General features: G+C 56.6%; 10 protein-coding genes across 10 annotated transcripts; 5 read left to right on the top strand and 5 right to left on the bottom strand.

Annotated features, from left to right (window-relative positions):
• Positions 1–736: 736 nt before the first annotated feature.
• Positions 737–2,117, bottom strand: N657DRAFT_574434 (concanavalin A-like lectin/glucanase; the record flags this gene model as incomplete). The annotated part of the gene is made up of 2 exons (XM_062789029.1): positions 737–1,955; positions 2,020–2,117. The coding sequence occupies 2 exons, from the start codon at positions 2,115–2,117 to the stop codon at positions 737–739; spliced, it is 1,317 nt and encodes a 438-aa protein (XP_062647203.1).
• Positions 2,118–2,148: 31 nt separating this feature from the next.
• On the bottom strand, positions 2,149–2,605 carry N657DRAFT_464440 (uncharacterized protein). Its single transcript, XM_062787500.1, has 2 exons — positions 2,501–2,605; positions 2,149–2,378 (listed from the first exon to the last, which is right to left on the bottom strand). The coding sequence occupies exons 1-2, from the start codon at positions 2,564–2,566 to the stop codon at positions 2,250–2,252; spliced, it is 195 nt and encodes a 64-aa protein (XP_062647202.1). The 5' UTR covers positions 2,567–2,605; the 3' UTR covers positions 2,149–2,249.
• A 236-nt stretch (positions 2,606–2,841) lies between these two features.
• N657DRAFT_672392 (glycosyltransferase family 57 protein) lies at positions 2,842–4,745 on the top strand. The gene is made up of 3 exons (XM_062795638.1): positions 2,842–2,953; positions 3,032–3,304; positions 3,362–4,745. The coding sequence occupies exons 1-3, from the start codon at positions 2,877–2,879 to the stop codon at positions 4,515–4,517; spliced, it is 1,506 nt and encodes a 501-aa protein (XP_062647201.1). The 5' UTR covers positions 2,842–2,876; the 3' UTR covers positions 4,518–4,745.
• Positions 4,746–7,197: 2,452 nt separating this feature from the next.
• On the top strand, positions 7,198–10,832 carry N657DRAFT_634571 (glycosyltransferase family 57 protein; the record flags this gene model as incomplete). Its single annotated transcript, XM_062791289.1, has 6 exons — positions 7,198–7,335; positions 7,411–7,469; positions 7,554–7,572; positions 7,630–7,695; positions 7,788–9,514; positions 9,569–10,832. 6 exons carry the CDS (start codon positions 7,198–7,200, stop codon positions 10,830–10,832), a joined length of 3,273 nt encoding a protein of 1,090 aa, XP_062647200.1.
• Positions 10,833–11,385: 553 nt separating this feature from the next.
• Positions 11,386–13,198, top strand: N657DRAFT_464312 (uncharacterized protein). Its single transcript, XM_062787499.1, has 7 exons — positions 11,386–11,743; positions 11,808–11,815; positions 11,905–11,912; positions 11,983–12,183; positions 12,251–12,565; positions 12,620–12,686; positions 12,746–13,198. Exons 1-7 carry the CDS (start codon positions 11,620–11,622, stop codon positions 13,166–13,168), a joined length of 1,146 nt encoding a protein of 381 aa, XP_062647199.1. The 5' UTR covers positions 11,386–11,619; the 3' UTR covers positions 13,169–13,198.
• On the bottom strand, positions 13,166–15,570 carry N657DRAFT_646211 (uncharacterized protein). The gene is made up of 4 exons (XM_062793079.1): positions 15,010–15,570; positions 14,865–14,909; positions 14,528–14,794; positions 13,166–14,457 (listed from the first exon to the last, which is right to left on the bottom strand). Exons 1-4 carry the CDS (start codon positions 15,130–15,132, stop codon positions 13,228–13,230), a joined length of 1,665 nt encoding a protein of 554 aa, XP_062647198.1. The 5' UTR covers positions 15,133–15,570; the 3' UTR covers positions 13,166–13,227.
• Positions 15,571–16,025: 455 nt separating this feature from the next.
• Positions 16,026–17,966, bottom strand: N657DRAFT_573947 (MFS general substrate transporter; the record flags this gene model as incomplete). Its single annotated transcript, XM_062789004.1, has 3 exons — positions 16,026–16,984; positions 17,263–17,445; positions 17,522–17,966. The coding sequence occupies 3 exons, from the start codon at positions 17,964–17,966 to the stop codon at positions 16,026–16,028; spliced, it is 1,587 nt and encodes a 528-aa protein (XP_062647197.1).
• Positions 17,967–20,712: 2,746 nt separating this feature from the next.
• N657DRAFT_463191 (uncharacterized protein) lies at positions 20,713–21,481 on the bottom strand. Its single transcript, XM_062787495.1, has 2 exons — positions 21,180–21,481; positions 20,713–21,120 (listed from the first exon to the last, which is right to left on the bottom strand). Exons 1-2 carry the CDS (start codon positions 21,374–21,376, stop codon positions 20,820–20,822), a joined length of 498 nt encoding a protein of 165 aa, XP_062647196.1. The 5' UTR covers positions 21,377–21,481; the 3' UTR covers positions 20,713–20,819.
• N657DRAFT_463263 (uncharacterized protein) lies at positions 21,386–24,369 on the top strand. The gene is made up of 3 exons (XM_062787497.1): positions 21,386–21,875; positions 21,935–22,619; positions 22,677–24,369. Exons 1-3 carry the CDS (start codon positions 21,587–21,589, stop codon positions 24,031–24,033), a joined length of 2,331 nt encoding a protein of 776 aa, XP_062647195.1. The 5' UTR covers positions 21,386–21,586; the 3' UTR covers positions 24,034–24,369.
• A 797-nt stretch (positions 24,370–25,166) lies between these two features.
• On the top strand, positions 25,167–26,899 carry N657DRAFT_656663 (uncharacterized protein; the record flags this gene model as incomplete). The annotated part of the gene is made up of 4 exons (XM_062794728.1): positions 25,167–25,256; positions 25,336–25,387; positions 25,485–26,551; positions 26,654–26,899. The coding sequence occupies 4 exons, from the start codon at positions 25,167–25,169 to the stop codon at positions 26,897–26,899; spliced, it is 1,455 nt and encodes a 484-aa protein (XP_062647194.1).
• Between the last annotated feature and the right edge of the window lie 948 nt (positions 26,900–27,847).

Below are 27,847 nucleotides of genomic sequence, written 5' to 3'. Positions count from 1 at the left end.
TTCTCAGAGCTTTCGAAAGGCGCCGGTTTTGAAGACTTTTAGGAGAGATATAGTATACGGCCTGGATTGTGAACGAGCTTTTGGGAGGCGGTAATGTGGGGGGTATATATCAAAAGGGTAAGTAGGTGTTGGCTGGTGCTTATTGCAAACCACCTTAGGTCACATTCGTTACGATCGGAGATATCAAGATTGTTGAATGGAACAAGTTCAATATCTCTCCACTGCCGTCTCTTGCTACGGTTCAGATGCACCTGGGAAGATGTGCATGCACCCTGCAAGCGTCAGTGACGCCAATGCCCTCCCTTATGGGAAAACTTCCATCCGAACGCGCACTCCCCACCACACTGGTGAGCACCTGGCAGCATCACTCTATAGACAGAACCCACAGCGCCTCTACCACAAGCCCACCGAAGAGTCAATGGCTCAATTTGCAGGTCGCATGGTGCCTTACCCTCGGGAAAACACCTGTTCAACTTGGAGTAAATCCACCTGAGAGGACGCCTCCAGGGGTTTTCGTAGCTGACCCCCTCGTTCGCCGCTGACGACTGGCGAGGGCAGGTGGTCGGTGAGCTTTTTGAGTGCTAACCGACACCGCTGAGAGATTTTCTTTTAGACTTCGCTCTGAATTGCTCCTATCAACCCAACATGAAAATGCAATACACCAAAATAATAAGACCTAAATGAAACGCCAAACACCGTTATACACAACCCGCTCTGTGAACCACAGCGAGCCCCCTCACAGATACTTCTTAGGCGACGTCTTCCTCCTCTTATAGTACACAAACGCGCCCACCAGCAAGCACTGGCTCCCAATGACGACCCAGATGAGCTTGGTATGCCCGCTCTTGGTGTGGGTCCGGACGTGGTCCGACAGCGCCTCGTGCTTGTCGCTGACATGGTACTTGATAGCGTTCTCCGAGTCCTTGAGCCGTCCGGACATCTCGTGGCGCATCGACCGCATCTCGGACTCGATGTCGCGCATGCGCTGCTCAAACACGTCGAGCTTCTCGAGGCGCGTCATGAGGCCCTTGAGCTCGCCGATCATGGCCGACGTCTCGGCGTGCCGCTGCTCGTCGACGCCCTGGTTCTGCGCGATGGACCGGAAGATGGTCGAGAGGTGGTGGTTGACCGACTGAAGGCGATTGTGCAGGTCGGCGAACTGCGCCTTGGACGACGTGATCTTGTCGGCTTCCTGGTCCGGGATGACGTTATCGTAGGGGTCCTCGACCTGGGTCTGCCCGCTGCGGCCGGTATTCAGGCGGGGCCGCCTGGGTTGGGAATCGCTGCCCTGGCTGTTGGAATCCTGCTGATTGTACGTGTTGGCGTACTCGTGGCTGTTCTCGCCCGTGAGCACGGCCAGCTTGAAGATTTCGAAGGAGTCCGCGGTCTCGGCCGAGGCGGCCGTAATGCCAAAGCTGTAGCCGCTCGGAATGCGGATCTTGGTGCTCTCGAAGCAGGGCCGGCCGGCCACCTCGACGCTGAACTTAGTCTCGGTGTGGCGCAGCTTGATCTGGGTCGGCCGTCCGAGGTTGCGGTATGAGAAGCTGCAGTGGCCAAAAGCAAGGTTGTCCACGTTTGGTTGGCTCTTGTAGTCGGTCGTGCCGTCGTTCAGGAAGCCCCGCAGCATGCCCCCCGACCCGCTGTGCTGGTCGACGACCAGCACCAAACCCTCAAACCTCCCCGCCGAGTAGACGCTGTCGGATCCAATGACGTGCGAGCCGTCCCTCACCAGCCAGATGTTCAGGTTGCCGCCGCCCCGCTCCGGCCCGTTGGCGCGGAAATCGACGTCTGCGATCCAGTTTTGGTGTTGTAGTGACTTGTCGGCCCAAACCGCTCCGCGCTGGTTTCCGGGGGCTACTGGGGTCAGGATCACCTTGTTCGAGAGCAGTTCGGGGACATTGGGCCGCCCTTGAAGGGAGAAATTGGGGATCGACTGTGACCCTTCTGGGCTTATCCTGTCGGTTGCATGGCGGATTAGCGAGTGCGGTCGAATGAGGCGGGTTCCAGCGAGAGCATTACCTGCCACTATGGCCGAAACTGAGCTCATTGATGAGGTATTGGGCTTGGATCTGGGCCAAGCCAGCTACGAGCAAGGCAAAGCTTGACGGTAAGCGCATGGCGGGCAATTGCGGCAGCCTCGTATCCGGGACAAGGGCAGAGAACAACTGGCAGCACTGTCGCGAGCACGAGGGCAACCGCAGAGCAAGCTATTAATGTTATGTATTATTTGGGAGAGTCGGCTCCCCGGTTTAGTTTCCGGCAGAATAGGACGGTGCTTCCGCTGCGCCCGGAGTTGAGGACACTTTGCAGCTCTTAACGATTGCCCGGGCCGGCGGTTTGGCCAATGTGGAGAATGCAAGCGCAAAAGTGAGTAGAACCTGAAACAACCAAAGGCGAATCGGTCAGCTTGTCAACAAACCACAAGCTGGAACCAAATATGGTGGGACTGGGGTGCCACCGGAAAAACAGACTATGTTTGCATGATGATGGGAATAATCACAGAGAGTAGGCAAGAACGAGTGCTGTACGGCTGGTATGCCCCAGGCACAAGCTCCGACCTAGACATGAAAAGTCCACGAAGGGAACAGCTGTGCTCAAACGCCGTTCTCCTGCCGAGAGCTTGGTTGGCGGCGGAAGCTCTTGCTCCAACTGGGACCTGGGACAAGGGTCTTGTCTCGTGCGACTTGTCCCCACACCGCTCCGATGCGGGGAGATGTGGCTTGACTAAGGTCACTGAGAGAGCACCAGTGGCGTCCGCAGATGTGGCTCATGTTGCGTCCCACTTTGGGAAATAACTGAAAGGCTGAGAAACAAGGGCGATTCATGTGACATTTGGTCTCTCACTTCAATTCGCAAAACAGCCCCAGCATGCCACCATGACTGAGATCTATCCTTCTCTCGCCCAGTGCGCAGTAGTGGCTGCTGCACTGAAGATCCTTCTTTTCCCTGCCTAGTGAGCAGCCTCTCTCCCGCAACGGCACCCTCTCCTGGCTGCCCATGTTCCTCGTAGCACTGACATTGTCACGGCAAGCAAATCCACCGACTTTGAGGTCCACCGCAACTGGCTTGCCATCACCAACAGCTTGCCACTGTGGGAGTGGTACTACGAGAAGACGTCCGAATGGACGCTCGACTACCCTCCTTTTTTCGCCTACTTTGAGTGGGCCATGTCGCAGGTCGCGAAGCTGGTCGATCCGGCCATGCTCAAGGTGTACAATCTTGAGTACGATAGCTGGCAGACAGTATACTTCCAGAGGTTTACTGTCATTATTACTGAGCTGCTCCTGGTCTACGCGCTGCAACTGTAGGCGGCCTGACCGCTGCCGTCAAGAAATGCGAATCACGGGCTAACGGACGCCAGGTTCGTAGACTCATCGCACGGAGTGTCGAAACGCGCTGCGCAGGCGGCCGCCATCTCCATCTTGCTCTCGCCGGGCTTGCTCATTATTGACCACATCCACTTCCAGTACAACGGTTGCATGTACGGCATCCTCATCGGGTCTCTGGTTATGGCGCGCAAGAAGTCGACGATGCTGTGGAGCGGCCTCTTGTTCGCCGCGCTGCTGTGCATGAAGCACATCTATCTTTACCTTGCACCAGCCTACTTCGTCTTCCTGTTGAGAGCCTACTGTCTCTCGCCGAAATCCATCTTCCGGATTCAGTTTCTCAACTGCCTAAAGCTGGGCGCCGGCATCGCGGCTCTTTTCGGCACAGCTCTCGGACCCTTCGCCCTCAAGGGACAGATCCCTCAGATCATGAGCAGGCTATTCCCATTCTCGAGGGGCCTCTGCCATGCCTACTGGGCGCCCAATGTCTGGGCCATGTACTCCTTTGTCGATCGGGTGCTTATCATCCTTGCGCCTCGGATCGGCCTGTCGGTGAAGGAGGGCGCCTTGCATAGTGGAACGCGAGGCTTGGTCGGAGACACATCCTTCGCGGTGCTGCCGGATGTCACGCCCCGCGTGTGCTTCGCCTTGACCCTGCTCTTCCAGGCGATCCCGCTGCTGAAACTTTTCCTGCAGCCGACGTGGGATAACTTCATCGGCGCCGTCACTCTCTGCGGCTACGCGTCCTTCCTGTTTGGCTGGCATGTCCATGAGAAGGCGGTGCTGCTGGTCATCATCCCCTTCAGCCTCATCGCTCTCAAGGACCGGCGGTACCTGGGCGCATTCCGACCCCTAGCAGTTTCGGGCCACGTCTCGCTATTCCCGCTGTTATTCACGCCGGCAGAGTTCCCCATCAAGACGGTGTACACGGTGTTCTGGCTTTTCCTCTTCCTCATGGCCTTCGACCGCCTGGCACCCGCCTCGAGCCGGCCACGGTTCTTTCTCTTTGACCGCTTCAGCACGCTGTACATCACGGTCAGCATTCCGCTGATTGCATACTGTTCTTTGGTACACCGGATCGCATTTGGCAAGAGCTACGAGTTTATACCCTTGATGTTCACCAGTTCATACTCGGCAATTGGGGTCGTCGGGAGCTGGGTAGGTTTTCTGGTAGTGTACTTCACGTCATAGACTTGGGTCGGCAGTTCAATGAGAAGGTACCAAATTTGAGCAGATGCTGGCTTCATTGTCGCGCAGCACAAAGAAGCAGTTGAAGTGGGCTCCCACTAGAGCCACGGGTCCGGCTCCCACTAGACTCACGGGTCCGTGTCGCTTAGTCATCGAACAACTGTATTAGTCACCACAAAAATGTATCTAACGCGGCCACCTCCCCGCGACTTGTCGAGTCGATTGACTAGCGCATGAATTGCACTCTGACCTTCGCATGCATCTCGACGTACATCTGCAATCCGGTTGTAGATGTCTTGCCTTGTAGCTAGCGAGCCGCTCTGCCGTACGAGTGTCTGGATCTCCTTCGGCGAGATACCAGCATCAGAGAAGCTTGCAAGCTGTGATGTACCTCCAGGGAGTTGCCGATGGACTGGGTGGGCCGATGGGTGCTGGCTGGGCTCATGGTTGTGTACCGCAAAGCGTTGATCGGGACGATGCTTCAGGGTTCAGCCGCCATCAGTCGTCTCTTTTGCTATAACTGAAAATGGGTAATGCATCTTCCGAGTTGTTCTTCTCTGACGCTCCCTATCGCTTGGAGGATCACCTGACCGATCGCATGCGTAGATGACAGTTGACGTGCCATTTTTCTCTTTCGTTGACCTTAGAGTCGTAAAAACGTAGCCTCTCGGCTTATCCCACGCATTGATTGACTCAAATACGGCCTGTCGAGACTCGAAATAGCGTTCGGGAGGAAGGTAGTCGTCTGGGAAGGTGGCCATGGTGATGGCGCCGGCTGTGGTCTTGCGGGCACGGGGAGGTGGCCGCGTTAGATGCATTTTTGTGGTGACTAATACAGTTGTTCGATGACTAAGCGACACGGACCCATGAGTCTAGTGGGAGCCGTTGAAGTGCACTTGCTTAGTCAGCTTGCATTCCTCATCTCAGCGAGCTGATTGGCAAGCTTAGCGCAGATCAACACAGGCACCTTCACGACCACAAACACCTCTATTTGAATCGAAGTATCGACCTGGACTCCAAGAAACGACACAAAACGGAAAGCGAGTTGTTCACATACTGATGCATTCCCATGAATCTCCTAGTTTCACTTCTATTCATTCCCATCCTCGTCTGGATGGTTAGAGTACGGATATCCGTACCCTAAACTGGAATCTGCAAGGCTGAGAGATCGGAGCTGCACGTCAAACCTTCTCAGCCTTGCAGACCCCACCGTTTACGCAAAGCGGTAACTGAGTCGGGTGGCGGCTCAGCAAACAGAACCCAGCAATTTGATGGCCGCGAGCTGCAAAAACCTGCCATGATTTCCGAGCACAAAACAAGGACTCGACACATCAATTGACTTGTCGGTTTTGTCTGGAACGCGAAGAGTCAATTAAGTAACATTAATGAGAAATCTGCGCTGATGCATTTCTTGGACGGGATTTCCCGTTTACTTCCCATTGCACTTACACACACACAAATAGAAGGTACCTGCATCCGAGTGAGGGTGAACTGAAAGGATAAACGATGGTGTTGAAGAGTCTTTGCACTCCGAGTCTGCCCCCCACTTCGGCCGCGACAAGATAGCATTGCTGGAGGAGTTCGTCTGAGGCGCAGGGGACGTCTGAAATGCTTTGTGCAATGCGGTACATGCATCTCTGCAGATGCGGTTGGAGATCGAGAGCTGCAGAGAGAACCAGGGGCGCCCGTTGGTAGTCGAGACGAACAAGGGGAGAATCATAGCATCCGGCTGCGTCCCAGACACAGAGCTTGGAGATTGTGTTTGGCGAATTCAACCATAGAGATGCTCCCTACACAGGTCATGTGGCTGTAGTACACCTGGACCCTACGCTCACCGACATGTGTAGCCGTCTACCGTGGGCGTCGAAAGGGCGCTCTCCATCTCGGGCGTGCGGACCCCTACCCACTGAAATTGAGAATCGCCCTGGACTTACAGGACCATAAATGATTCAAACGGGGTCCAATTTGCACGGTTTGAACGTCTGCAGATTGCCCTCATCGAGGCGAACAGGATGAGTACAAAAACGTGGGTCAAGTGCACATGCCAGGCGGGTTGGCTGCAGGAGAGGGTCCCCGGGGTGGTCGGGGGTCTGGACGAGGGGAGGAGCCGAGCGAAGCCCCGCGTACCCTGGTCGGCGGGTCCGGGATGTGCCAGCATGCTGAACTTGCGACCAAGCCCGTGCTTCTCTCCCCCCCAGTCCCATTTGCAGTTCCGTCTCCCCTGGGCTGGGTTGAACTTTTTCCTCCTCCCCATGTCTGCACCACTCGTTTTTCCTCTTTTTCCCTCAACATCATCCTCCGACGACCAGGCCCCGTCACAACCACGCGCAGCCATAACCGCGGCCACTTACACCGACGAGACTCCATCTGCATTGTGTTTTACTCGGCCGTAGCCGTCCACCGCCGAGAAGCATCAGCCTTGCATGCGTTCACCGCGAGCTTCTCCCCTACTCGGCGGCCACCAAACCCTGACTTCTCTCCACCCAATCCGCCACGGATCGCGACCGGCGGCCACAACACAGGTCCTTGGGCACAACAACGCGCCTCAATCGCCCGCACCACCGCGTTTGACGGCACCACCCGGGCAATTCCGTATACGGTTCATTTAAGGCCACGAGGCTGAGATATCAGCCTTGGAGCACTTTTTTGGGATTCTGCCCAGACTTTGACGACCACCTCCGGCATGGTATGCCGCAGCTCACTCACGGCACCCGAGGCTGTCTTCCCAATTCCGCTGACCTCACCCCTCCGCCAGGTCCTGTTTAAGCGCAAGCCGGTGCAGTTCCTGCCCGTGCCCGAGATCGAAGATGAAAACCAAGAGGTGGGCACTTGCCTTCATCCACCCAGGCCCCGACCAATTGCCCGTATCCGGGAGCTAACTAGCCCTGGCCTATAGGTCTGGCATATCCCCCAGACCGGTGAGATCTTCCTCTCGTATGAGGACTACCTGGATAGGTTTGTGTTATCTCCATCTCTTGGCTTGCCTTAGAGTTGCGCAAAGGGCGCGCTCTAATAGACAGCTTACTGACACCCAGGCAGAATGGACTTCTATAAGCAGGTATGCCAGTTCTATTTTGAGCGATAACTGGGCGTGGCCATGCTCACCACCATGTAGAAACGCTTTATATGCACCATCACCGGTCACTCGGGCCTGACATTCTTCGATGCGCTAGAGAGCGAGGTATGCCCATTATCCCTGTTCCTCGGTTCTCATTGTGCCCCTCTGTTTCTCTCATGTAGCGGCAACACACTAATACAGCGGCTCCCCCCCAGCTTGCTGGCGCCGTCGAGGTAGAACAGGCTTTCCCCGAGGCCCTCAAGGGCCCCATCCTCCGACGCGTCCAGTTCCAGACAGTGTCGCGCATCGACACGCTGGTCGACCAGATCTACGACGAGTTCAAAAACGACTACTACCCTGGCGAGGCCGTCACGGTGCACATCCTGGGCGGGGAGAGGTTGCAAGGCGTAGTGAGGGATAAGACGCGCTTCGGCAGCAAGGTCCTCCCTGATGGCACTCTCACACCGCCCTTCTCGCGCTACTTTGTCAGCCTGGACGAGCGCCCGGATGAGGAGGCCGTGGTAGACGACTCGCACATCTTCCGGGACCGCAAAGTGTTTACCAAGGCGGTACTGCGCTCGTTCATCAAAAAGACGGTGACCAGGGAAGCCTGGAATGGCGCGCCGTGGCTGGTCAAGCAGGATGTGGCCGAGAAGTACCATATTGACACTCGCATCCCGCCTCATCTGCGCTACGACAATAAGCTCCTTGAACGGAAACAAATGCAGCTCCAAAAGAAGGCGTCACAATCCGACTTGACCCAGCAACCCTCGGGCTCCATCAGCCCTACCGGGCTCAGGTTGCCGGAGCTGAAGCCTGCGCCCAAAAGCCACAAGTCCAAGGCGCAACAAGCCCTCCAGGCGCAGCAACATGCGATCAAGGGCAAAAATAGCACCTTTGGGGGGCATGAGCCTGGCTCGTTCGTGCACCTTCCGCTACCCGGCAACCCTTTCCAGTTTCCCGTGTCCTTGCGTGGCCAGGTGCCGCCGCCGATCGTCAAGCCGCCCGAGCCAACACCTCCGCCGCCTCCTCCAAAGTATCCCATCGAAGACTTGCAGGTGGAGCCTCGGGGTCTTGTTCGACCCCAGCTCCGGTATATGTGCACTGACACGCCAGTCGATGTGGCGCCCGACGCCAAGTCACCCTTCAGCGAGAAGATCCTGATGAAGTCGGTAGGCCCGCTGCTGGAGACGTGGGATACACTGAACGTCTACTGTGAGATCTTCAAGCTCGACTCGTTCACCTTCGACGACTATGTAGAAGCCATGCTGGTCGCGTCCGCCGATACGCCTGTTCAGCTTTTTGACGAGATCCACTGTGCAGTCCTCAAGATCCTGGTCACCTCGGAGGCAGAGGGTGGTAAGGTTCAGATTCAGCTGCCAGAACTGGAAGAGGAGGAGGAAGAGGCGGAAGATGAGGTAGAGGAGGAGAGCATGGTGCCGACGCCCGAACCAGAACCGCAACCTTCGGGCCGCGCCACTAGAAGGAGCTTGGCCAAGGCGGAAGCAGAGAGGCTCGCGGCAGAGGCGGCGGCGGCGGAGAAGGAGATGCAGCAGACAGAGGAGGCGCCGAAGCACCGCGCCGAGGAACTGCTGCGGAGCTACGACTGGATCGAACATCTCGCCAAACGCGATTTCAAGGAAGGAGGCTGGGAGATGATCATGGTTGGGCTGCTGCACCAGCTGTCCAAGAATGAGCGGCTAAAGGCCAGCTGCGAAGAGCTTCTACAACAGCTGGTTCCGAGCGACATCGAGCCGAGCCAGGAGACGGTGCGTCAAAGATACTCTGCCTTCGACGTCAACTATCGCGTGCAGGCGCTGCAGATCATTTGCATGCTCACGTCCGAGACCCGGGCGATCCGCGGGTACATGGAGGACTGCAGCGAAACCATGACGGCGTACCGGAAGGAGAAGATTGAGTGGCAGAGGAAGAGGAAACAATTGTGAGTGATGGATCTGTTTCCTTCTCGCTAAAGTCGACGCTAACGCTTTCGCAGAATCGAGGAGCTCAAGAGCCTCAACGACCAGCGCAAGATCCTTCTGCCGGACAATCTTCCTCCGAGCCCGCCTATGGAACCTGTCAAGACCAATGGTGATGTCAAGATGTCGGATGTGGAAGATCTGCCGGCGAACACGTCGGATGAGGTTCAGGACTCCGATGATGATGGACCACCAAGAAAACTACGGCGTGCCACGGACCGCGCCGCCGAGCGCAAGCGTAAGGCCGAAAAGGAGCAGGAACGGAAGGAAAAGGCCGAGGCGGCCGGCAAGGTGCCGAAGCAGTCCAAGCAGTTCCAGCGTGTGCTCAGGGACATTCAGAAGAAGGAGGACGAGATTGCCGAGTGCGAGCGCGAGATTGCCGTCATCGACAACGACCTCCGCGAGGCCGACTGTCCCCGCACGCGCGTTCTCGGCAAGGACCGTTTCTGGAACCGATACTACTGGTTCGAGCGCAACGGCATGCCCTACGGCGGTCTCCCTGACAGCTCCACTGCGTCAGCCGGCTACGCCAACGGGTGCATCTGGGTGCAGGGGCCGGACGAGCTCGAGCGCGTGGGCTACATCGACATGATTCCCGAGTACCAGGACGAGTACAAGGCCAAGTTCGACATGACGGTGCCGGAGCGCAAGAAGCTCGAGGAGGGCGCCACGAGCGTGTTCAACGCCTGCCAATGGGGCTACTACGACGACCCAGCGAGCGTCGACGCCTTGCTCGGCTGGCTCGATCCGCGCGGGTTCAACGAGCTCAAGCTGCGCAAGGAACTTGTCAATTACCGCGACAAGATTGTCAAGAACATGGAGAACCGCAAGGCTTATCTCGCTCCTCCGTCCGGAATAACCACTAAGGAAAACGGCGAAGACCCCGCCACCGCTACCTCCTCTGGGGCGGCTGCTGCTGTTGTTGCTGCGGCTTCAACAACAACTACCGGAGGCAACAAGCGGATGAGCACACGCGGCCGAGGCGTCACGACCATTGCCGGGCCTCCCCTTTCCGCGCCTCCTCCTCCAGAGTTGGAGCCGAAGTCGAAACCGGCGCCGGTCACGTATCGGTGCATGAACTGGCAGAACACCATGGCGCTCGAGGATATCGGGCATTTGCACAGCCAGGAACCGCCGTTGGCCAGGTCGAGGAAGATGACCAAGAAGAAGCAGGAGGCTGCTGTTGTCGCTGCGGCGGCGGCGGCGGCGAAAGAGGTGGTGGAGCCTGAAATGATTGTCACGAGAGGGAAGAAGGGGAGGCAGAGTGCTGGTGGAAGGTGATAGATGCGTTGACTTGATTGTGATTGTGCAATGGGGGGGAAAAGGGGGATGTAGGAGAGGAAAAGCTACTGTGTGTTTGGTTCATTGGTTCTATCTTTTATATTTCAGGTGTTGGCGCGTGTGGGGTGGTAGCATAAGGTATGGGTGTTTGTTTCTGGGCATTGTTTCATATCAGGCGTGGTGGGTGCCTCTCGGGGGATTGTGTGGGTTTTGCTGCTAGAGCTACGGTCACATTTGCATTTTCGTATCTTGCTGCGTCCGTCATGGAGCGTTTAGTTGGCTGACTGGGAGGGGGGGAAAGAAGGAAGGTATATGGAGGTAAAAACTTGGGAGGTATTTGTTCATTTGAGTATATTTGGTTGCCTTTGAGCACATGGTAACATGCTTAGAGCTGGGTTATGGAATTGCGTTGCTGTTTTTAGGGAACGGTGAATACACCCACCCCTCCTCCTGCCTTGCTCGGAAGAAGGCAGAGAAATAATCCGTAGAGCTCCCTGACTCTCAAATACAAGCGCTGTTTACACGGCTGACTGCACGCTTTCAAACGGGCAGCTTCCGGTTGATGTGTCTAAAGTATCTTTCTGGAAGTGAGAAATCAAGGACGGGAACCTGAAACCAGAACCGGCCCCGGTTTGGAACCTGCAGTGGCTGGCTCTGGCTCGGGTGACGCTGTCTGTGGGGCTCTTTCCTTTCAACGGCCTGCAGTGAATTGTTCTTTCCACCTTTTCCCTGTTGACTTACTCGGCAGCAACAACAGCGACGCACAACTACGAAACAGAAACCCGACATGGCACGACGGTGTGCGATGGCCCTGTTCCTCCTGGGCGCGAAGGCAGTTTCAGCTTGGGATCATGTCTCGAGCGGTGAGCTCAAGATGGTTGTTGAGATGGGAGACCCGGTGTTGGTTGCTTGTGAGTGGCGATGCTATGGTCAAGTGAGGCAGGGAGCGAAGACTGACCGGTGAGCGTGATGCAGTTATCAAGGTAGACGCTGTTTATCCCGTCTCATATAACCATAGGTCAGACATGTCGAGTTGCTGTTGGCTGACTCGGTTTGGCGCCACGCTCCTCAGCCCGATGGGTGAGTTAATATTCGTTTCTACATCGCCGATGGTATAACTACTATGAGGCCTGCAACTGACAGCCGCCAGACCAGCCAGTGCAGCTCTCGAGCAGGAGTGGTTATCGGCTGCCGCAAGTGGTGCGAAACACAAGCAGCAACTGCTAAGCGTGGACTGCTCCGCTTCCGAGGTCGACTGTGACATTCAGGAGAACATCGAGTTCCCTTCCATCTTTGTGTTGCAGCGAGACAAGCCTATCGCACAGTATCGAGGCACGAAACGTGCCGCGGCGTAAGTGTAGTGGCCACAAACCGGCACCTCATACCAAATCTTCACGCTGCTGACAGTTGCTTGCCAGGATGTTGCATTTCCTTTCGAGGCGAACCCGTCCCGTCGTCACGGAAGGCCTTGATGGTGACCAGCTTGCGGGCTTCAAAACGGCTGATGAGACGGTATTTGTCGCCTACCTCGACCAATCCGACCGAGACTCTGCTGCCGTCTTCGGCGAGGTCGCAATGCGATACCGCGACGAGTTCTCGTTCGGGACTGTCGTCGATCCTGAAGTGGCCGGATCACAGGGGTTGGAAGCTCCTGCGGTGGTCTGCTACAAGCTTGTTGATGGGGATACGGTGACGCTCAAGGAAGTTCAGGGGTTCGATGAGCTGGACAACTGGTACGGTAGCGGCTGATGCTGACTGCAATGTCGCGGAACTGACATGTAACTCAGGGTCAAGGAGGCGTCACGGCCGGTGATTAGTGAACTAACGGTCCTGAACTGGCAGAGGCTTCTTGATGTGAGTCAAGCTGCGCCTTACCTGGCATTGTTTCTAGCAGTGTTCCTGACAGAACGCAGCGCGGATGGCCAATGGTTTATCTATTTGGTTCTACCGAAGCTCAGAGGCAGCAGCTTCGAAAATCGCTATACAAGTTCGCCCGGAGTTACTACGACTCTCTGACCTCTGTCATGGTCGACCCGAACGAGTTCCCAGACTTGATGGGCCGGCTGGGGTTGGAACCAAGTGTCTTCCCGGCCGGGGCGGTACACCAGCTGTCGAAGGATCGCATATACCCCTACTCCAAAGGATGGTCCTTCAGTTCCGATGCTCTCCAGCGATGGGCCCTCGACGTCTACCAGGGCCGCATCAAGCCCTGGACACCCCCGGGTGTCACCACGACGTTCGAGGATCTTGGCCCGACTCGGGCTGCAATGCGGAAAGTGTCCATGGCCAGCATCCCAGGCGTCAAGATCAAAATTGCAGGACACGATGAACTCTGACCGTTTGCCATTCTTGCAGAGTGGTGATGTGTTGTTGTTTCAACCCCAGGGGGTCTTACCTACACGACCTCGTTCCGCCTCCTCAAGCACACTTCCAAGCCTCTGCTGCGCAGTTCACGCCCTATAGCCTCGCCCATGGCTTCAACTCTCCTTTTGCACCACCAATACGTTTTCCCAGGCAGCAGCATCCCAACAACACGATAAATGTGGTACAGCACGATCAGCATCCGAGAATCCCCGCTCGAGATCAGCGCCAGCAGCGGCCCAAAGCACATCATGGGAAACACCGTCACATACCGCATGATGTCGCCTATTTTGGCCCTTTGCTGGCGCGGATAACCGCTCTCCTTCACCCCAGACGCCGGACAGCCGCCATCACAAGCCCCAACGTCGTCCATGATGAAGGCCATAGCAACTGCAAGCCTCGCCACGAGCCTCTTGTACGCGCCGCGCACGAGCACCTCGTCACGGGTCCCCGCGCTCTTGACATAGGCCTCCCCTTCTTTGTAACTCTGGTACAGCGTCATGACCCTGTAGGGCGGCGCCGCCGTCGAGGGCAGGCTGGGGAGCAGTTCTTCGAGGTATGCGCCCGAGCTCACAGTTGGGTTGGATGTCGACCCCAAGGGTGAGCCTCCTGGACTGGGCGTTGGGGGGAATGAAGTCGAAGCAGAGCACAGACCGGGTGCACCGAAACTGGGTGGGCTGAACGGGGACGTCTCGCTTGATACATGTGAGGATGTGTGTGGCGGCGGTGTCGAGATGGAAAATGGGGTCGCTTCAGCCCCTTCTCGTCCTCTTTCTCTTCCCCCCTGATAGCGTAGGTTGTCGTACAGGCCGATGAGCCCGCGCGCATACCGCTTCCAGTTCAGACCCCTGGCCTCCACCACGTCCTCGAGCACCATGCAGGGTTGGAGCTGGCAGACCCGCGTAAAGACGGATTGGGCCGACTGGAAAAGCGGCCAGGCCATGAAGAAGATTTGGCGGACGCCCGTCGAGAGGAAGTAGAGCCGGTCTCCTGAGAGGTCCAGGGGAGCGTCGGGCTCTGTTTGGCCCTCTAGGAAGCTGAGGTCGCACCACATGAGGAATTGGATGAGGTTGGCCGTGGCAAGCAGCGCGTCGCAATTCTCGGCTGTGATTGAGGCCGAGAGCGACTCGCGGTAGTCGTGCAGGGCCTTGTCCAGGAGTGCGTACTTGGCGCGATGGTACTGGCCCCGGCCTGGGTGCAGGTAGTCGAGGTGGGCCGCTGCAAAAGAGAGCATGGCGTTGACCAGGTATGTGTGCTGGCGGGACTGTCACGGTACATTCAGCCTTGTTTTAGTTGCGAGGTTGAAGATTGGAGAGTGTCTGTCCGGTACGTACCTGGAAGGCCAGCTGCAGCATGCTGGGCCACACCCCCTGAAACGGTAGCGTGGACACGCTGTGCTGCTCAAAGTGGTGCAGCAGTTCCATATGAAGCAAATTGACGGGACCGCATTCTGCTTCGGACAGGGGGCACCAGGCCACTTGGGGCGGCAGAGACGTCAGCGGCGACGATTCTCGCCCTCCCCGGTTGGACGACGCCGGTCTGAAGCGGACGCATGTTTCGTTTCGCTTGACGCAGTTCCTGCATGGGTCTCTCTCGTCACACTGTAGAGGCAGGTTTCAGTCAGTATCTCCACGCCCTCCGTCTCGGGAGGGAGATGGTGACGGTCCGTACCTTGACTTTGCGTCTCTTGCATCGTACACAGCCCAGCCTCGATTTCTGGGGCCCCGTAGGGTCAGTATTTCATCTTGACTCCCCTTATGAAACCCTCCTTCCCGAGACAACCCTCCCCACCTAGTTTCTGAGTGGTTGGACATACCCGATGTGGCCGCTTCTTCCGAGCCTCCTGCGGTCCTACGACCCTGAGTGTCGGCCCCCCACTGCCGCTATGGGAGACAAGAAACGTGTTTGCAAAGGTGGTGACCGGTGCTGGACTGAACATGACCACTCAGGAATATGTAACAGGAAGGTGACTTGAGAGTACACCAGGAAAGGGGACTGGGCTCAATGACACACCAACCAACAATGAACGTAATAATCTTGGCTTCCGACCCTGGAAAGCGACGACAGACATAAACACAGACTCTGGCAACGGAAACCCACAAAGCAATGCGAAGGCGTGGATCTCTTTAAGAGCAGTGAGCTCTCCGCTGTGCTCACAGCCGGGAAAATCAGGAGTCACCAAAGAGACACGAGGTGGCAATGCTGTGAGCAACATCGCCGACTTTTCGGAACACGCAAGAGCGACACTTGGGCGGGAAGTCTGACGCGAAATGGCAAAAGCACCGAGATAAAAAGTCTCTTGAGGAGAGAGGTTATCACTCCAGACAAGAGGGCATCTCCAACTTTCGCATTCCCAAAGCGAAATGCGAGGTCAGAGTTGCCAGCTTGGCAATGCATGACGGCAAGCCGTCCACAGAGCGATTGGGGTGCCGAGACCACGGATTAATCAGCACACGCATCGCGGTGCGCATGACGCCAAGTATATGCTTGCGGTCGTCTGGCCTGACTCGACGAGGACTATCTCAGGCAGCAGTATTCTCCTTATGGGGTTGGTTATGTCAAAAGTCGTTTCCCGCCTCGATGACGCTGCCGGGTAAAAGAGTACCCCTGTAGGACAGAGCATGGCCAGGACGTGGTACCTCGTCTTTCCTAAATCATCCATCCTCTTGCTCAGCCATGAGCTATTATTCAGGTCTATCCTTACTGCCTATATCTCCTGTACGGACCTATCCAAGCCAGCATGCCACCTGTGGTATCTCAAATGCCTCCGTAAACCATCACAGAAAATATTGATCCAACCTTGCCTCGAGAAACCCATGCCCGCTATCCCTATTACTTTCTCTTCTCCCTCACCTCCTCGCCGTCCCCTACAACAGTCCGCTCGTCCTCGCTCAGCACCGCACCGCTCTCACTAACCGGCGGCCTCCCAGTCTGCCCACCCGCCACGGCCACCGGCGCCTCCCGGCCCTCATGCGCGGCGTGCAACTCTCTCTCGACAGCGGCCGCCTCGGCAGCATACCTGCACTTCATGCGGATGCGCTCGCCGTACCAATAAAACAACAGCGGACACGGCGTGCACGCGAGGGCCAGAAACGCCGGGATGGTGCTCGCCCAGTGGATGCCGAGATCCCTGTACATGTAGGTCGTGAAGAGCGGGAAGGCGGCGCCGAACAGCGACCGCAGCACCGAGTTGGCCGCCAACGCCGATGCCGCAAACACCGTGTAGCTATCGACCAGGTAGGTCAGCAGCGACAGGAACACGTTGACCAGCCCCGCCGCGAAGAAGGCCGACGCGACGATGGGCACGACCCAGTGCACGTCGGAACCGTTGGTCCACGCGAACCAGAACAGCCCCACGGGCAGGAGGACAGAGCCTAGAATGGCGGGTGGGAGCCGGGCCTCGGGCGGCGCCCTGCCGCCGTGGGCCGCTGCGACGCGGACGTAGCGCCGGTTGTCGACCATGGCGATGGCGACGGCGAAGAGCATGCCCACGGCGACGCCAATAAAGGCAAGGCCTCCGATTCCGGCGCTCCAGCCGCGCTGCTGCTGGAAGACGATGGGGAAGGCGGCGAAGAGGAGGTAAAGGGTGCCGTAGATGATGGCGATGTAGATGGCGGTAAGGAAGACGATGGGCTCAGTGAAGAGGAGAACCCACGGTCGGAGCAGCGTCGTCTTGATTTGCTCGGCCTTGGGCGTCGTGACCGAGAGGTCCATCTTGGAGACGTACACCTTGCCCGCTATCTTGGAGAGCTGAGCAGCCCGGCGGCGGAGGAGGACAGGCGCGTACGTCTCTGGGACATAGAGCGAGCAGGCGATCCAGAGGACGCCGGTGAAGATGGCCATGAGGCCCTCGACCCAGCGCCAGCCTTCGGCTTCACCCTGGGGGTTGTTTTTAGCACCGGCAGTGTGTGGGTGGTATGGGAGGGTGACTTACCAGAAATCCACCACTTATTGGCCCGAGGGTGGGACCGAGGAAGGGGGCCATGGCAAAGATGCACGTCGCCAAACCACGCTCTGTTGTTCTGTCAATACCGCCTCTCGAAGTCCCCTGACAACGTGACAAGCGCACCTTTGGCATCGAACATGTCAGCAATAACACCGCCCGAGTTCGTCAAGGGCGACGCGCCAAACGCGCCGGCGAAGAAGCGCAGAATAAGCAGTGTATGGATGTTTTGCGCACTAGCAGCACCAGCACTGAAGGCTGCCAGGCCAGCGTAGGTGAAGAAGAAGACGATCTGTCTCCCGTAAAATTCTATCCATCGTAATCTGTCAGCATTGCTTCTTCGCTCGTCCCTCCGTTCCTAATCTTCCCTCGAGAGTAAACATACCACTAAGAGGCGCCCACAGCAACGGCCCGACGGCAAACCCAAATACGTACAGTGAGATACCCAGGATGGCCACCGTCGTCGACACGTGGAAGTACCGAATGATCTCGAAGACACCTCCCGAGTATGCCGTGCTCACGAATGCCACGGCCAGCGTGGCAAGGGCCTGGAGCAACGTGATGATCCATTTCTTGGACATTGGATATTGTAGCGGGTTGCTCCCGTCTTCGGGAAGGAAGTCGACGACAAAGGGGGACTCGGCAGTGCCTTGACCGGGGTAGGCATGGTTCAGGACCGCATCAGTGACGCCGGAGGGATGGGTGACCAGGAACCAGTGCGAGGGAGTGTTGCGGCGGTTTTGTGACTCGATATCTGGGCCGGATACGGTAGCAGATCCTTTGGCTGTGAAGAAGGAGAAGGAGGAAAGCGACGACTGAGGAACGGCCATGATCAAAGGCCTGGTAGAGCTTGCCAGCTTATATTGGTTTGCCGCGAACTTGTCTGCGATATGATGAGATACCAGAGCGCGATATTAAATGTCCTACAGGAATCCTGGTTGAAGGCAACATAAGGAGACAAGCGAAGGCCAGGAACCGGACCTGGCAACGTTCTATATGGCCAAGCTGGGATGGATTGATCCCTGGCAAGACCCGAGTAAAAGTCCATCGTCAAAAACAGCAGTCGCCGAACCTGAACCCCGTTCCTCAGTCGAGGGAAGCGCGAGGGCCCACCGATGGCAGGATCGTACGTTGTAATCATAACAGCCCGGCAAAACTGGATCCCGGCCGGACATCATCAAAATCTCGGAGCTGCCGACAGCCCAAGCCGGTCTCGAGCCCAACATCACGGTTCCCAACTCCTCCGCCGCCAGATCCCTTCACCCCAACGCCTGGAAACCGATCAATACTTGAGGCGCTCATTCAAGCTCCATTGGTTATCCCATAGGTAGTGGGTTCTGGTTCAGCGCCAGTCAAAATCCTTCTGCTGAGGCAGGTGAATCAAGCGGTTGGACATGGCGAGTAGCTGAGCGAGCCCCTGGCTGCTCCGCTGTCCCTAGGCTGAGGCTCATCGACTGACGGCCACCGAACCCGGTATTGAACGCAATAGCGCTGCGCGTAAGAAATTGGCGGCTCCATACGGGGTATGAGACGGCGAAGCGAGCAAGAGCTCCGACAACAGCTCCGAACGATTCAGAGATCTGAGTTCCAGCAGCATGTGGGCCGCATGGTCAACATCGGTCCTAAGCCCTCACTCAACTGATGCGCTCGGTGGCATGATCAGTTTCAGCCTGTGTGTCAAGGCAAGCGTCTAGACGTGAAATGGTCAACATAGAAGAGCGCTGTGCTCTGTCTCAGTTTACCATTGAGATAGGGAAAAGAGGTATCCATACACTTGGCAAACATCGAGGTGGATAAACAAGCGCCACCTCGAAGCGCCACCTCGTCATTCTTCCCGTCCGTGGAGGTACCGAGCGCCGACTTGCTCGCCAAAACAAGTTAGCTGGACCTGCAGATCCATCAAAAGTGTCGACGGAGGTGGTCAAAATCTCCCGAAAACCGTCTCGGGATGAGCGCTGAAGACACGTGAACTCCACCACAAGCTGACGAAAAAATAAGCTTGCAACGATCAGAAAAGCCGCGAAGGATCGGACATGAAAGCGCTTGATATGATTCGCTCACACGCGAGAAACGGTTTCATTGTCGAAAACCAGTCCTTAAAAACGTGTCGGGTCGGACAACGGCAGCCGCTGAAGATCCGCACAAAATGTGCACGAGGTGTAAAACCGAGCTCCTGCTCAGCGAGATGCACCCAACTTTGTTTGTCGGCGGGCAGATGTTACCACAGAAGAGTACCACCCTGAGCACGGCATGACCCTGAACAACCGTTGCTGTCTTGCCAAGGATGTTCATCCAGAAACCAGTTAGAAATGGCCAGAGAGTAGGTAGTGGACGACTTGGATCCTCGAGGTGTTAAGGTATGCAAGGTCCGCGGCGAAAGGTCGAGTTAGCCGCAATTGATGAAGCAGTTGTACTGTACGTGATGCACATAAGCCTCGGAGCTGGTTGGCCGGAATTTTCCATCCGTACTGCGCAGCACATACCGAGCGTTGGATCGAGTGTGTGGCATAAGGAATGCATGTTTCAGGGACCATGGTGTTTCCCAACCTCGCCGGGATGATCCGAAGGGCGGGTCCCGGAGGGGCCAAGTCCAAACTGCCAGCCCTAACAGTGGGTTGATGTGGAGTTGCCCAGGAAAGATAGACGCCAAGAACCAAGTTTTTGTGTTGAGTCTAGAAATGACAGGCAAGTTGCCAACTTCCGCCGAAACAATCTCAACCTCGAAAACGTGAGGAATTGAAATCCAACTTGGTTTTACGGACTGAGACGTAATTGCACCGGTAATGGAAGCGGGAGTCTGCTTGCAATGGAACGCGACCAGAAAAGATCCAATGTTGGCAAGAGACGCGGCAAACCTAGGCACTACCTGAGGCGGCTGCTTCCAGGTTGTTGAGCTCGCTTCGCCATGCTCTGGCGCTGCATCGTTGGGTAGCTCCTGTCCCGGCCTGGCTCCCATCACTCATCAACTCACCTTGTTGGAGACTGCGCTGACTCTCTTTCCATTCTTGGGTTCATTGCAAGATGAATCTCGACCAACTTCGCACTCCACAGCAGCAGCGATTCGTCCAACACAAAGCGAGAGAAGGCTTTCGGAGATACCCAGCAGAGCCCAAGAACGCTCGAGGAGTCCCCGCAAGATATACAGGCTGCGTCTTCTCGCAAGGCGGGAGTCAGACAAGTATCACTTTCGATTCTACTTTCTACGAACCTCAGAATCGACTGGCCTCGCCCTGGGCAGTCTCGGATTCACCTTTCCGCCGACACAGCTACTTCTGCTTCGGCATTGGGCGGTCTTGTTAGTCAGAACGCCATATATACCCGGGGATGGGTTGAGTCCAAATGACGACGTTACGCCTCGTGGTGTAGTGGTGGTTGAGTGGCATGGATGACAACAGTTCGAAAGGGATACATGTGCAGGGTTGTGCCTGTCTTGCTTGACTCGAATGGCTAGAAAAGTATGGATCCGGCATCTACGCAGGATACACATGACGGCATCTTTTCTTTCCCCTCCTCCTGTTCTGTCATCGCTCGAGGGGGCCGCTGTGACAGCAGAAGGTAGCATCTTGCACAACCGGCAAACCAAGCTTCGACCGATCAGCCATTACGGTCGGCTGGAATCATTTCGTACCTTGCAGGCCGGCCCGGTGTTCAAGCCTGCCAGTGGGTTGCTTCCCACGCTTTGCTCAGCCCTGTGGCCTACATGGGTAGACGCATGCTCTCGGAAGATCGATACTAAAACTGAATGCTGGCTTGGAGCTCATTGGGATCATGCCCGCACCACGGTGGCACGGCGTTGAAGGGCAGCCTCCTTGTTCGTCCCGGCGGTTTGCATCTTCCCAACACAAGCCCCAACACAAGCGGCTCTCCAAACGCTCAACAGAGCACCGAGTGTTGCTGGATTGTTCCCAGTGTGGGAACGGATTTGCAATCAATCCCACCTGTCGAGTTACATTGTGATCTAGTCCCCGATGCCTAACGATTTCGCTTGAGTCCTGCGTCAGTATGAGTCGAGACCCGATCCTTCGGACTGGTGCTCAACTCACCGCCACTCACACCCCGCCACAAGTCTCGCGAAGAGAAAGAGGCCGGGCATCGTGGGCCGCGGGAGACAGTTTGGCACTTGCATGGTGGCTTGTCTGAGCCACACCATTTGAGCTGGAAGCCTGGAAGGTCGTGCAACAAAACTCGGGAACGGCCATTGACGAGTAATCATGTGTAACGTCACTGACCTGATGCTCATAGGCCCAGCCTTCGGCTTCGGGCAGTTACGAAGTCCACTCTTTGGTTCAACGACATTCTGTCGGGCCCGCGTTGCCCTACAACGTTCTTCTCTTCCGCTTGTCGGTCATGGGGGAGTCGTCCTCTGCATCTGTCACTCCGCTCACTCACCTGACAGCGCACATTGCTGCCCTGGCTCGCAAATGATGGCGGACGTCCTCTGGCTCCAACAATGATGCCCTCCGCTTCGGATGCGGTGCCGTTACTGGCCGTCTGGTCCGGCACAACTAACGGATGGACTCGCACACCTCGAATCCCATATCCGTACTGTCCTTTGCCTTTGTGTATATCATGGCTGATATTTCTGTTGGCGTTCGTCAACCGGTCGTCGGCCATGGACCCGGTCGAGAACTTCTGCAGACGGTTCGGCCACCAAACAGCCGTAATTGACAGAAGGCTATACATCGACGGCGGTTTCATCAACTATAACCCGCTCTCGCAATACCCAACGAATTACTCTAGTGAGTAGTCGACATTGTCGTCCACACTGCTTTCCCGCCAACGACTGACACATTTCCAGACTTCGGACTGCATTACCATGACCTCGACACGCCGGGCGAGAAGCTGATGCCTCAGCTTTATGCCAATTTGACCAAGAATACCACAATACCCAGTGTCAACGGAGGGACCCTTTGGGCAGATAATGTCAACAAGCGGCTCTATCTCTTTGGCGGAGAGTACTACCAGCAGCCCCCATCACAGCAATATACTCTGTGGTCCTTCGACACCATCTACAACACATGGGAATCCTTTGGCTCTCCGGCGCAGGACGATATTGGCGCCGTCTCATACGGCGCCGGGGTATCCGTCTCTGAAACGGGTGAGGGCTACTACTACGGTGGTTGGAGATCAAACAACACCGTGCCGGGCTGGACTGGCCCGCCGCTTGCGCAGACGGGCCTGGTAAAGTACACCATGGACTCCAACACCTGGTCGACGGATGCGGGACCGGACTCGGTCGGGAGGGCAGAAGGGTCCATGGTGTTTATTCCCGTCGGAGATGGGGGGATGTTGGTATATTTCGGCGGCGTCCAGGATCCTCACGGCAACGGCAGCTGGGTTGGGCAGCCGATGGAGAGAATCTTTCTGTTTGATCTCCTGAGCTCGAAGTGGTACATCCAGAATGCCACCGGGACAATTCCGCCAATGCGGAGGCGGTTCTGTGCCGGGGCGACTTGGGCACAAGATCAGACGAGCTACAATATGTAAGTCAGAGAACAAACTCGAGGGTCACAACCGTACGGCACCTGACCCAGATGCAGATATCTCTACGGCGGCGTAGGCATGCCCCCAAACACGGGGGGGTTCGACGACGTGTACGTTCTCACGATCCCCTCGTTCCAATGGATCAAGATGTACCCAACAGACGGCAGCTTGACCGGCGAGTACGGTCACCACTCGCTCAGCTGCAATGTCATTGATGGCGCCCAGATGATTATCATTAGGGGCACATTTCCAAACAGAGACCATTGTGACGTGCCGGAACAGTACGGCGTCCACAACATGGATATGGGCCAACAAAACGAAGAGAAAGCGCTATGGAAAATCTTCGTCACGAACATCACCAAGTACGCCGTCCCAGAACCCATCATCGCCGCCATTGGTGGTTCAGCGGACGGAGGAGCAACCAAGACCGTCCCCGACGCGGGATTCGACAGCTCCGATCTCCGTGTGCTCATGACGCGCAAAGCCCATATCCCTAGCAGAACACCAACACGCCCTCCCGCACCAATACGAACACCCGGTCAGGGCAAACACCTCTCCACAGGCGCCATAGCCGGTATCGCCGTCGGAGGTACCGTGGCCCTGGTATCCTTAGCCCTCGCCGTCATAATCCTCATCCGCCGCCGCCGCTACCTCCTGTCAGACAGCCAACCTCAGCCCAATTACGCTCCCACTAGCCCACATGAATGGAGTCCTCATGCCACTAGCTCAGCGACTTACACCCCCAACAGCCCGCACCCGCACAGCCTTTTCCTGCACCACCACGGCAACGGCTACCTTCTCCCGTCTCAACCAGCCGAACTCCCCGTCCCCTCATCACCACAACCCCGGTTCGCACCGGGCATGACATCCTGGCTGAGCCCAGACGGCTTTCTGTACGAACTTGTGTCCGGGGCGCAGCATCCGGACGTCGCCGCCGTTGGCGCAACGCCAACGGCAGCCCTGAGCGGAGGCCTTGGCGGCGGTCACGGTGGCCATGACAGCGGAATGGACACTGGGACAAGCAGCAGTGATGCTAGTGGACAGCCGCACCCGCAGACCAAGGTTGACTCGGAGGGGAGGGTGTGGGTGCAGGTCTCCAACGTCTCGCCGCATTCTCTGCCGCCGTCTTCCATCCCGCCTGGGCGGCCGTCGCTCAAGGTTACGGGTGGTGGAGAAGGAAGAAGGGGGGGGAGTCCCGGGGGATTGGGGTCACAGCGGTACGATTCCAGACCGGGAGGGAGGGAGCCTGTGATGATGCCTGGGTCTGAGATGGAGCAGCAGCAGCAGCTGGTGAGTGCTTCTTCTGGTAGGGTGCCAGAAGAACCGCAGGAGTTGAGCTGCGAGTCGACGGGTGAGGCGGAGTGGGATGCGGCGCATGGACGGCCGCGGCATATGACTTTTTATCATGCTTGATTTTCTAGAATGGCTCAGGCTGGGTTTCTTTGGTGTGGGTGGCTGATGAGTGTGTGTGCGTTCTGGGTGGATGGGGCAACAGCAGGATAGTTGGTTGCTGCCAGTGTTCTTCAGTACGCAATGGGGAGGGGGTTTCGAGAACTGCCCTAGATACGACTCGACATGTGATTAGCAAGTCCACTGAAGCCACGAGTTCAAGGACTGTTACAGTGAGCCTACGTGTCTGTAGGCCGGATAGATATGTCGGAGAGGAATGAGAGCAATTGTTTGGTGCAAGGCCGGTTGGTCTCGAGGCTCGGAGACTTTGGGCTCGGAGACGGCTGCTAACCTTCCGCTCGTAAGTCAGCAACCTGACGGTTTGTTGTCGATTGGCCGATTTTGAAGCTACTAGTACGGATAAGGCAGCGATGTTACCCAAGCTGACACCACAGCCCAACAGTCAACCAGGACTTCAGGAGCAAAATACCCTGGCTGTGGTGGCTCCTAGTTCACCCCAGCAATTCCAGGGTTGAGAAGCGAAGCTTCCGAACACTGTGTGGTATTAGCAAGGTACAGTACGCTGTTGTGGCGACCAATTTCTCCTCGAGAAACTCTGGAGGATTGAGCCAGTAGTTAAACGAAGCTCTCGCTCATTCCTCATTCCTCATGTTTAAACACGATGTCAGAGTTTCGTCATTGAAGCTTCGATACTTTGGTTGATTGTGAAGGTCTTGCGCCTCGGTGGCCATCTTTCCACTGATATTTCCTCCGACCTGACAACAAGGGGGTTGAACAAGCACGGGATAACCCAGATACAGTTCGATCACAACAACGGCCTGATCAGCAACATGGCGCCGAGCACCAACAGCAGCAAGCAGGGGAAATTTGACGACCGGAATAGCGAAGCACATTGTCTTGTCACACGAAACGACCCATCCTTCCCTGCCTCCAACTGGGAAACAGTGGCTGAACCGCGCGGAGCGAGCCCGAAGAAAGTCACCAGACGCTTTGTTCTACAGGGTGGTCTCAGATGGCTCCTAGCAGCCACTCTCGGTGTTCTCTACTACGTCGTCATTCTAGTCTATCAGGGACGTACACTCACCTCGGGTCAAAAGTCGATACTTGACGCTCTCTTTGTTGGTCTCAGCGTCGCCATGGGCCTGAACATGGCTACAGCACTAAAGGAAATCGCCACGCATATGCGATGGTGGTTCCTGGATAAGGGAGCGGCGCACATCCGTGAGGTAAGTCCCAGTCTGCAACATTGAAATCAAGGGCTATTGCAACGTACAAATTGACGAGCTTCTAGATTGAAATATCCAGCCTGACGTCGTTATTTGGCCAATTGTGGACATCGCCGAAGCCGAAACTCCAAGTTGCTTGCGCAGCATGGATTTTGTTGAATATCGTACGCAATTTCCCCTCTGACCCGAACGTACCACCGAGACTAACATGAATGAAGGCTGTCCAAGTAGCAATCTCGGTCCTCTCCCTGACGTACAAAGCAGACCCTGGAGTCCAAGACATCTACTTGGACGCCCAGCAAAACATGGTTGCTATCCCAGACATGAGCCGGTTCGTGATGCAGGGGAGGTTCCAGGACGGATCTCAGCTACAGTCGTATGCAGCACACATTTTGGGAGACATCGGCAGCAGTTACAACTACTCCATGCTGCCGGAGGAGCCCCTGACCGAACAGCCTGTCGCGAAATACCCATCCTCATTCTGGAACGCAACAAACCATTGGGAATATGTCTTTGTCAACTCAGCTCCCGGCCAGATCTCGCGAGACTTCAACTTTCTCTCCGTCTTCTCCAATCAATCCATCCTATCATCAGCCACCTGCCTGACACCACCGTACGATTTCCATCTCAACAGCACTACTCAGACAATCGTAATCCAACAGAGGGACCCGGGCACCAACAGAACCATCACCTTTCCCACCTTCGGCGTGCTAGAAGAACAGCTTGTCTACCTTACCAAACCCTTCTCTAGCGAGGAGATTCGAAACCAATCCGACACAACAGGTCACTGCGGACCAGGATGCAGCACCGTCGACGTGCTCGAATCTCAAGCCGGCCCTCCAGCCCAAGACTCGTTTGTCAACCCGGACTCGTTGTTTTTTTACTACGAGTGCAACATCACCGTCGCACCCAAAGGCGACGTTCCACGCGCCGGCCAGTTCAACCTGTCAGCTACCAACGCAGCCCTCGCCGCGCAGGCCATCGCCCTGTCCGGTCGGACCATTCTCGAACCCGAAGGGACCGTCTACACGTCATATAACCTGGGCTTGCCGTTCGGCCAGGTGCAGAATAACAGCGCGGCGGGGATGGCCGCCATGGTTTCCCGGTTTGCTATCGGCGTTGTGGCTGCGGCCGCGCAGACCAATCCCAAGATTTTGGTACCGGGACGCCCGCCGAGACAGGGTGTTAGCCTTGTGCTGGATCAACCTGCTGCGTTTGCTGCCATTCTCATTGCGACGCTGGGGGTCCACTTGGTGTTGTTTGTGCTTGCGGTTCTGATGGTCAGAGGAGTCGAAGTTCATGGAGGAATCGGGCGTGATGAATCGGAAACGGAAGCTGGAACGTGATCCGTTTTGTGTGTATAGCGTCAAACCATGTGTTCAGCTGTATCCTTGAAGCATGGAGTCTCGATAGAAGCAACGGCTTATCGGCTTATGTTGTACAACTGCGAGACCGGAGGAACCGGGTGCGCATCGGCTGAGCTCCGGAAGAGACTCCGAGGTGTGGGACCGACGCCACGGGAGCTGCCTGCCAAAATATTCTTAGCTCGCGGCTCTGCTTGGGCTCCGGGAAACAAACGGCTGGTCGGGTGGGAACGGGCAAAGCCTCAGGCATCCGGTTCTACCCTGTCTCCACAGGTCTGATGAGCTTGGTTGCCGGTGCGTTGGCGTGTAGGATGGATGGGCAAAATCGTCTGGCGAAGCCGAGCAGGTGCTCGGGAAGCCATGAGGCGCAGACGAGCACCGGATGCTGTCTGTTGATCGGATACCGTGCATGGACGGCCAGCACATTTGCCGGCCATGTCTGATATCTTATCTTTGAGATCGGGTTCAGGAGGTTAGGATAACGTTCTCGAACGCCATCATCGGCCAAGCCGCGGTTAAGAATAGGTTGCAGCATCCCATCCACGGCCTGGGGGGAGGAGGGCAAGCGGGAAGGGTTCGCGCGGGGGGCAGTCCACAGCATCAACCCCCACCGCAATGCGCCTTCGTCAGGTCTTGTTCGTGGTTTGGATGCAACTGAATCGTGCGAAACCACCTCCAGTAACCTCCAGAACCCGCCACTAACCGGACGCCTTGATAAGTGGTACGGTGACACAGCGGTTCTTATCTCTCTGGGCTCTATCTCGCGATTGACTCAAAGCGGAGACGATATCGTTGGGAGCTGATCCGGTGTCCTAGGAATAAGTTCCTATGCAACGCGAAGCTGCATCATGATGAAACTGATACAGCCCGGATTTTGAGAGATCCATTCGTGGCTTTCGGGTTCTTGAGACACACCATACCCTGAGCATGGGCGGGCTGCACGGACATGCTACTTTGCCGCGCTCTGCCGCCGGCATCGCCATTGATGACAAGACACATCCGAGGCATGTGTCGGATGCGACTGGCAGCATCCGGGATGGCAGCGAACCTGTCAGCGCAGTTATGGGGAGGAATACCACGTCGGCGAAGTGGGGGTGCAGCATCATTGCCCCCTACTAAAGGATGCGTCGAGGGCGAATGAGGATGGGAGGCCTACCATATTGCGGTACGGATAAACTGGAAGAAGGATGAACGACACGCCTAGGAAGTTGTCCGTATACCGGGTAT

The sequence above is a fragment of the Parathielavia appendiculata genome, assembly GCF_033297405.1.
Source record: "Parathielavia appendiculata strain CBS 731.68 unplaced genomic scaffold N657scaffold_7, whole genome shotgun sequence".
Classification (NCBI taxonomy): domain Eukaryota; kingdom Fungi; phylum Ascomycota; class Sordariomycetes; order Sordariales; family Chaetomiaceae; genus Parathielavia; species Parathielavia appendiculata.
This window is presented reverse-complemented; position numbering and strand designations above follow the sequence as displayed.

Excerpts from the sequence above, each read along its gene's own strand:
- N657DRAFT_463191 (XM_062787495.1), bottom strand. The coding sequence starts at position 21,376 with ATGAGCATCAGGTCAGTGACGTTACACATGATTACTCGTCAATGGCCG. Across the intron at positions 21,121-21,179 it reads GTGGCGGGGTGTGAGTGGCG|CGAAATCGTTAGGCATCGGG; the intron begins GTGAGTTGAGCA and ends GCAGGACTCAAG.
- N657DRAFT_464440 (XM_062787500.1), bottom strand. The coding sequence starts at position 2,566 with ATGTCTAGGTCGGAGCTTGTGCCTGGGGCATACCAGCCGTACAGCACT. Across the intron at positions 2,379-2,500 it reads CTCGTTCTTGCCTACTCTCT|GTTCTACTCACTTTTGCGCT; the intron begins GTGATTATTCCC and ends TGGTTGTTTCAG.
- N657DRAFT_464312 (XM_062787499.1), top strand. The coding sequence starts at position 11,620 with ATGGCACGACGGTGTGCGATGGCCCTGTTCCTCCTGGGCGCGAAGGCA. Across the intron at positions 12,566-12,619 it reads TTCGATGAGCTGGACAACTG|GGTCAAGGAGGCGTCACGGC; the intron begins GTACGGTAGCGG and ends CATGTAACTCAG. Across the intron at positions 12,687-12,745 it reads ACTGGCAGAGGCTTCTTGAT|CGCGGATGGCCAATGGTTTA; the intron begins GTGAGTCAAGCT and ends GACAGAACGCAG.
- N657DRAFT_463263 (XM_062787497.1), top strand. The coding sequence starts at position 21,587 with ATGATGCCCTCCGCTTCGGATGCGGTGCCGTTACTGGCCGTCTGGTCC. Across the intron at positions 21,876-21,934 it reads ATACCCAACGAATTACTCTA|ACTTCGGACTGCATTACCAT; the intron begins GTGAGTAGTCGA and ends ACACATTTCCAG. Across the intron at positions 22,620-22,676 it reads GATCAGACGAGCTACAATAT|ATATCTCTACGGCGGCGTAG; the intron begins GTAAGTCAGAGA and ends ACCCAGATGCAG.
- N657DRAFT_646211 (XM_062793079.1), bottom strand. The coding sequence starts at position 15,132 with ATGTTCAGTCCAGCACCGGTCACCACCTTTGCAAACACGTTTCTTGTC. Across the intron at positions 14,910-15,009 it reads GGAAGAAGCGGCCACATCGG|AAATCGAGGCTGGGCTGTGT; the intron begins GTATGTCCAACC and ends ACGGGGCCCCAG. Across the intron at positions 14,458-14,527 it reads TGCTGCAGCTGGCCTTCCAG|TCCCGCCAGCACACATACCT; the intron begins GTACGTACCGGA and ends GTACCGTGACAG.
- N657DRAFT_672392 (XM_062795638.1), top strand. The coding sequence starts at position 2,877 with ATGACTGAGATCTATCCTTCTCTCGCCCAGTGCGCAGTAGTGGCTGCT. Across the intron at positions 2,954-3,031 it reads ATCCTTCTTTTCCCTGCCTA|CAAATCCACCGACTTTGAGG; the intron begins GTGAGCAGCCTC and ends TGTCACGGCAAG. Across the intron at positions 3,305-3,361 it reads CTGGTCTACGCGCTGCAACT|GTTCGTAGACTCATCGCACG; the intron begins GTAGGCGGCCTG and ends AACGGACGCCAG.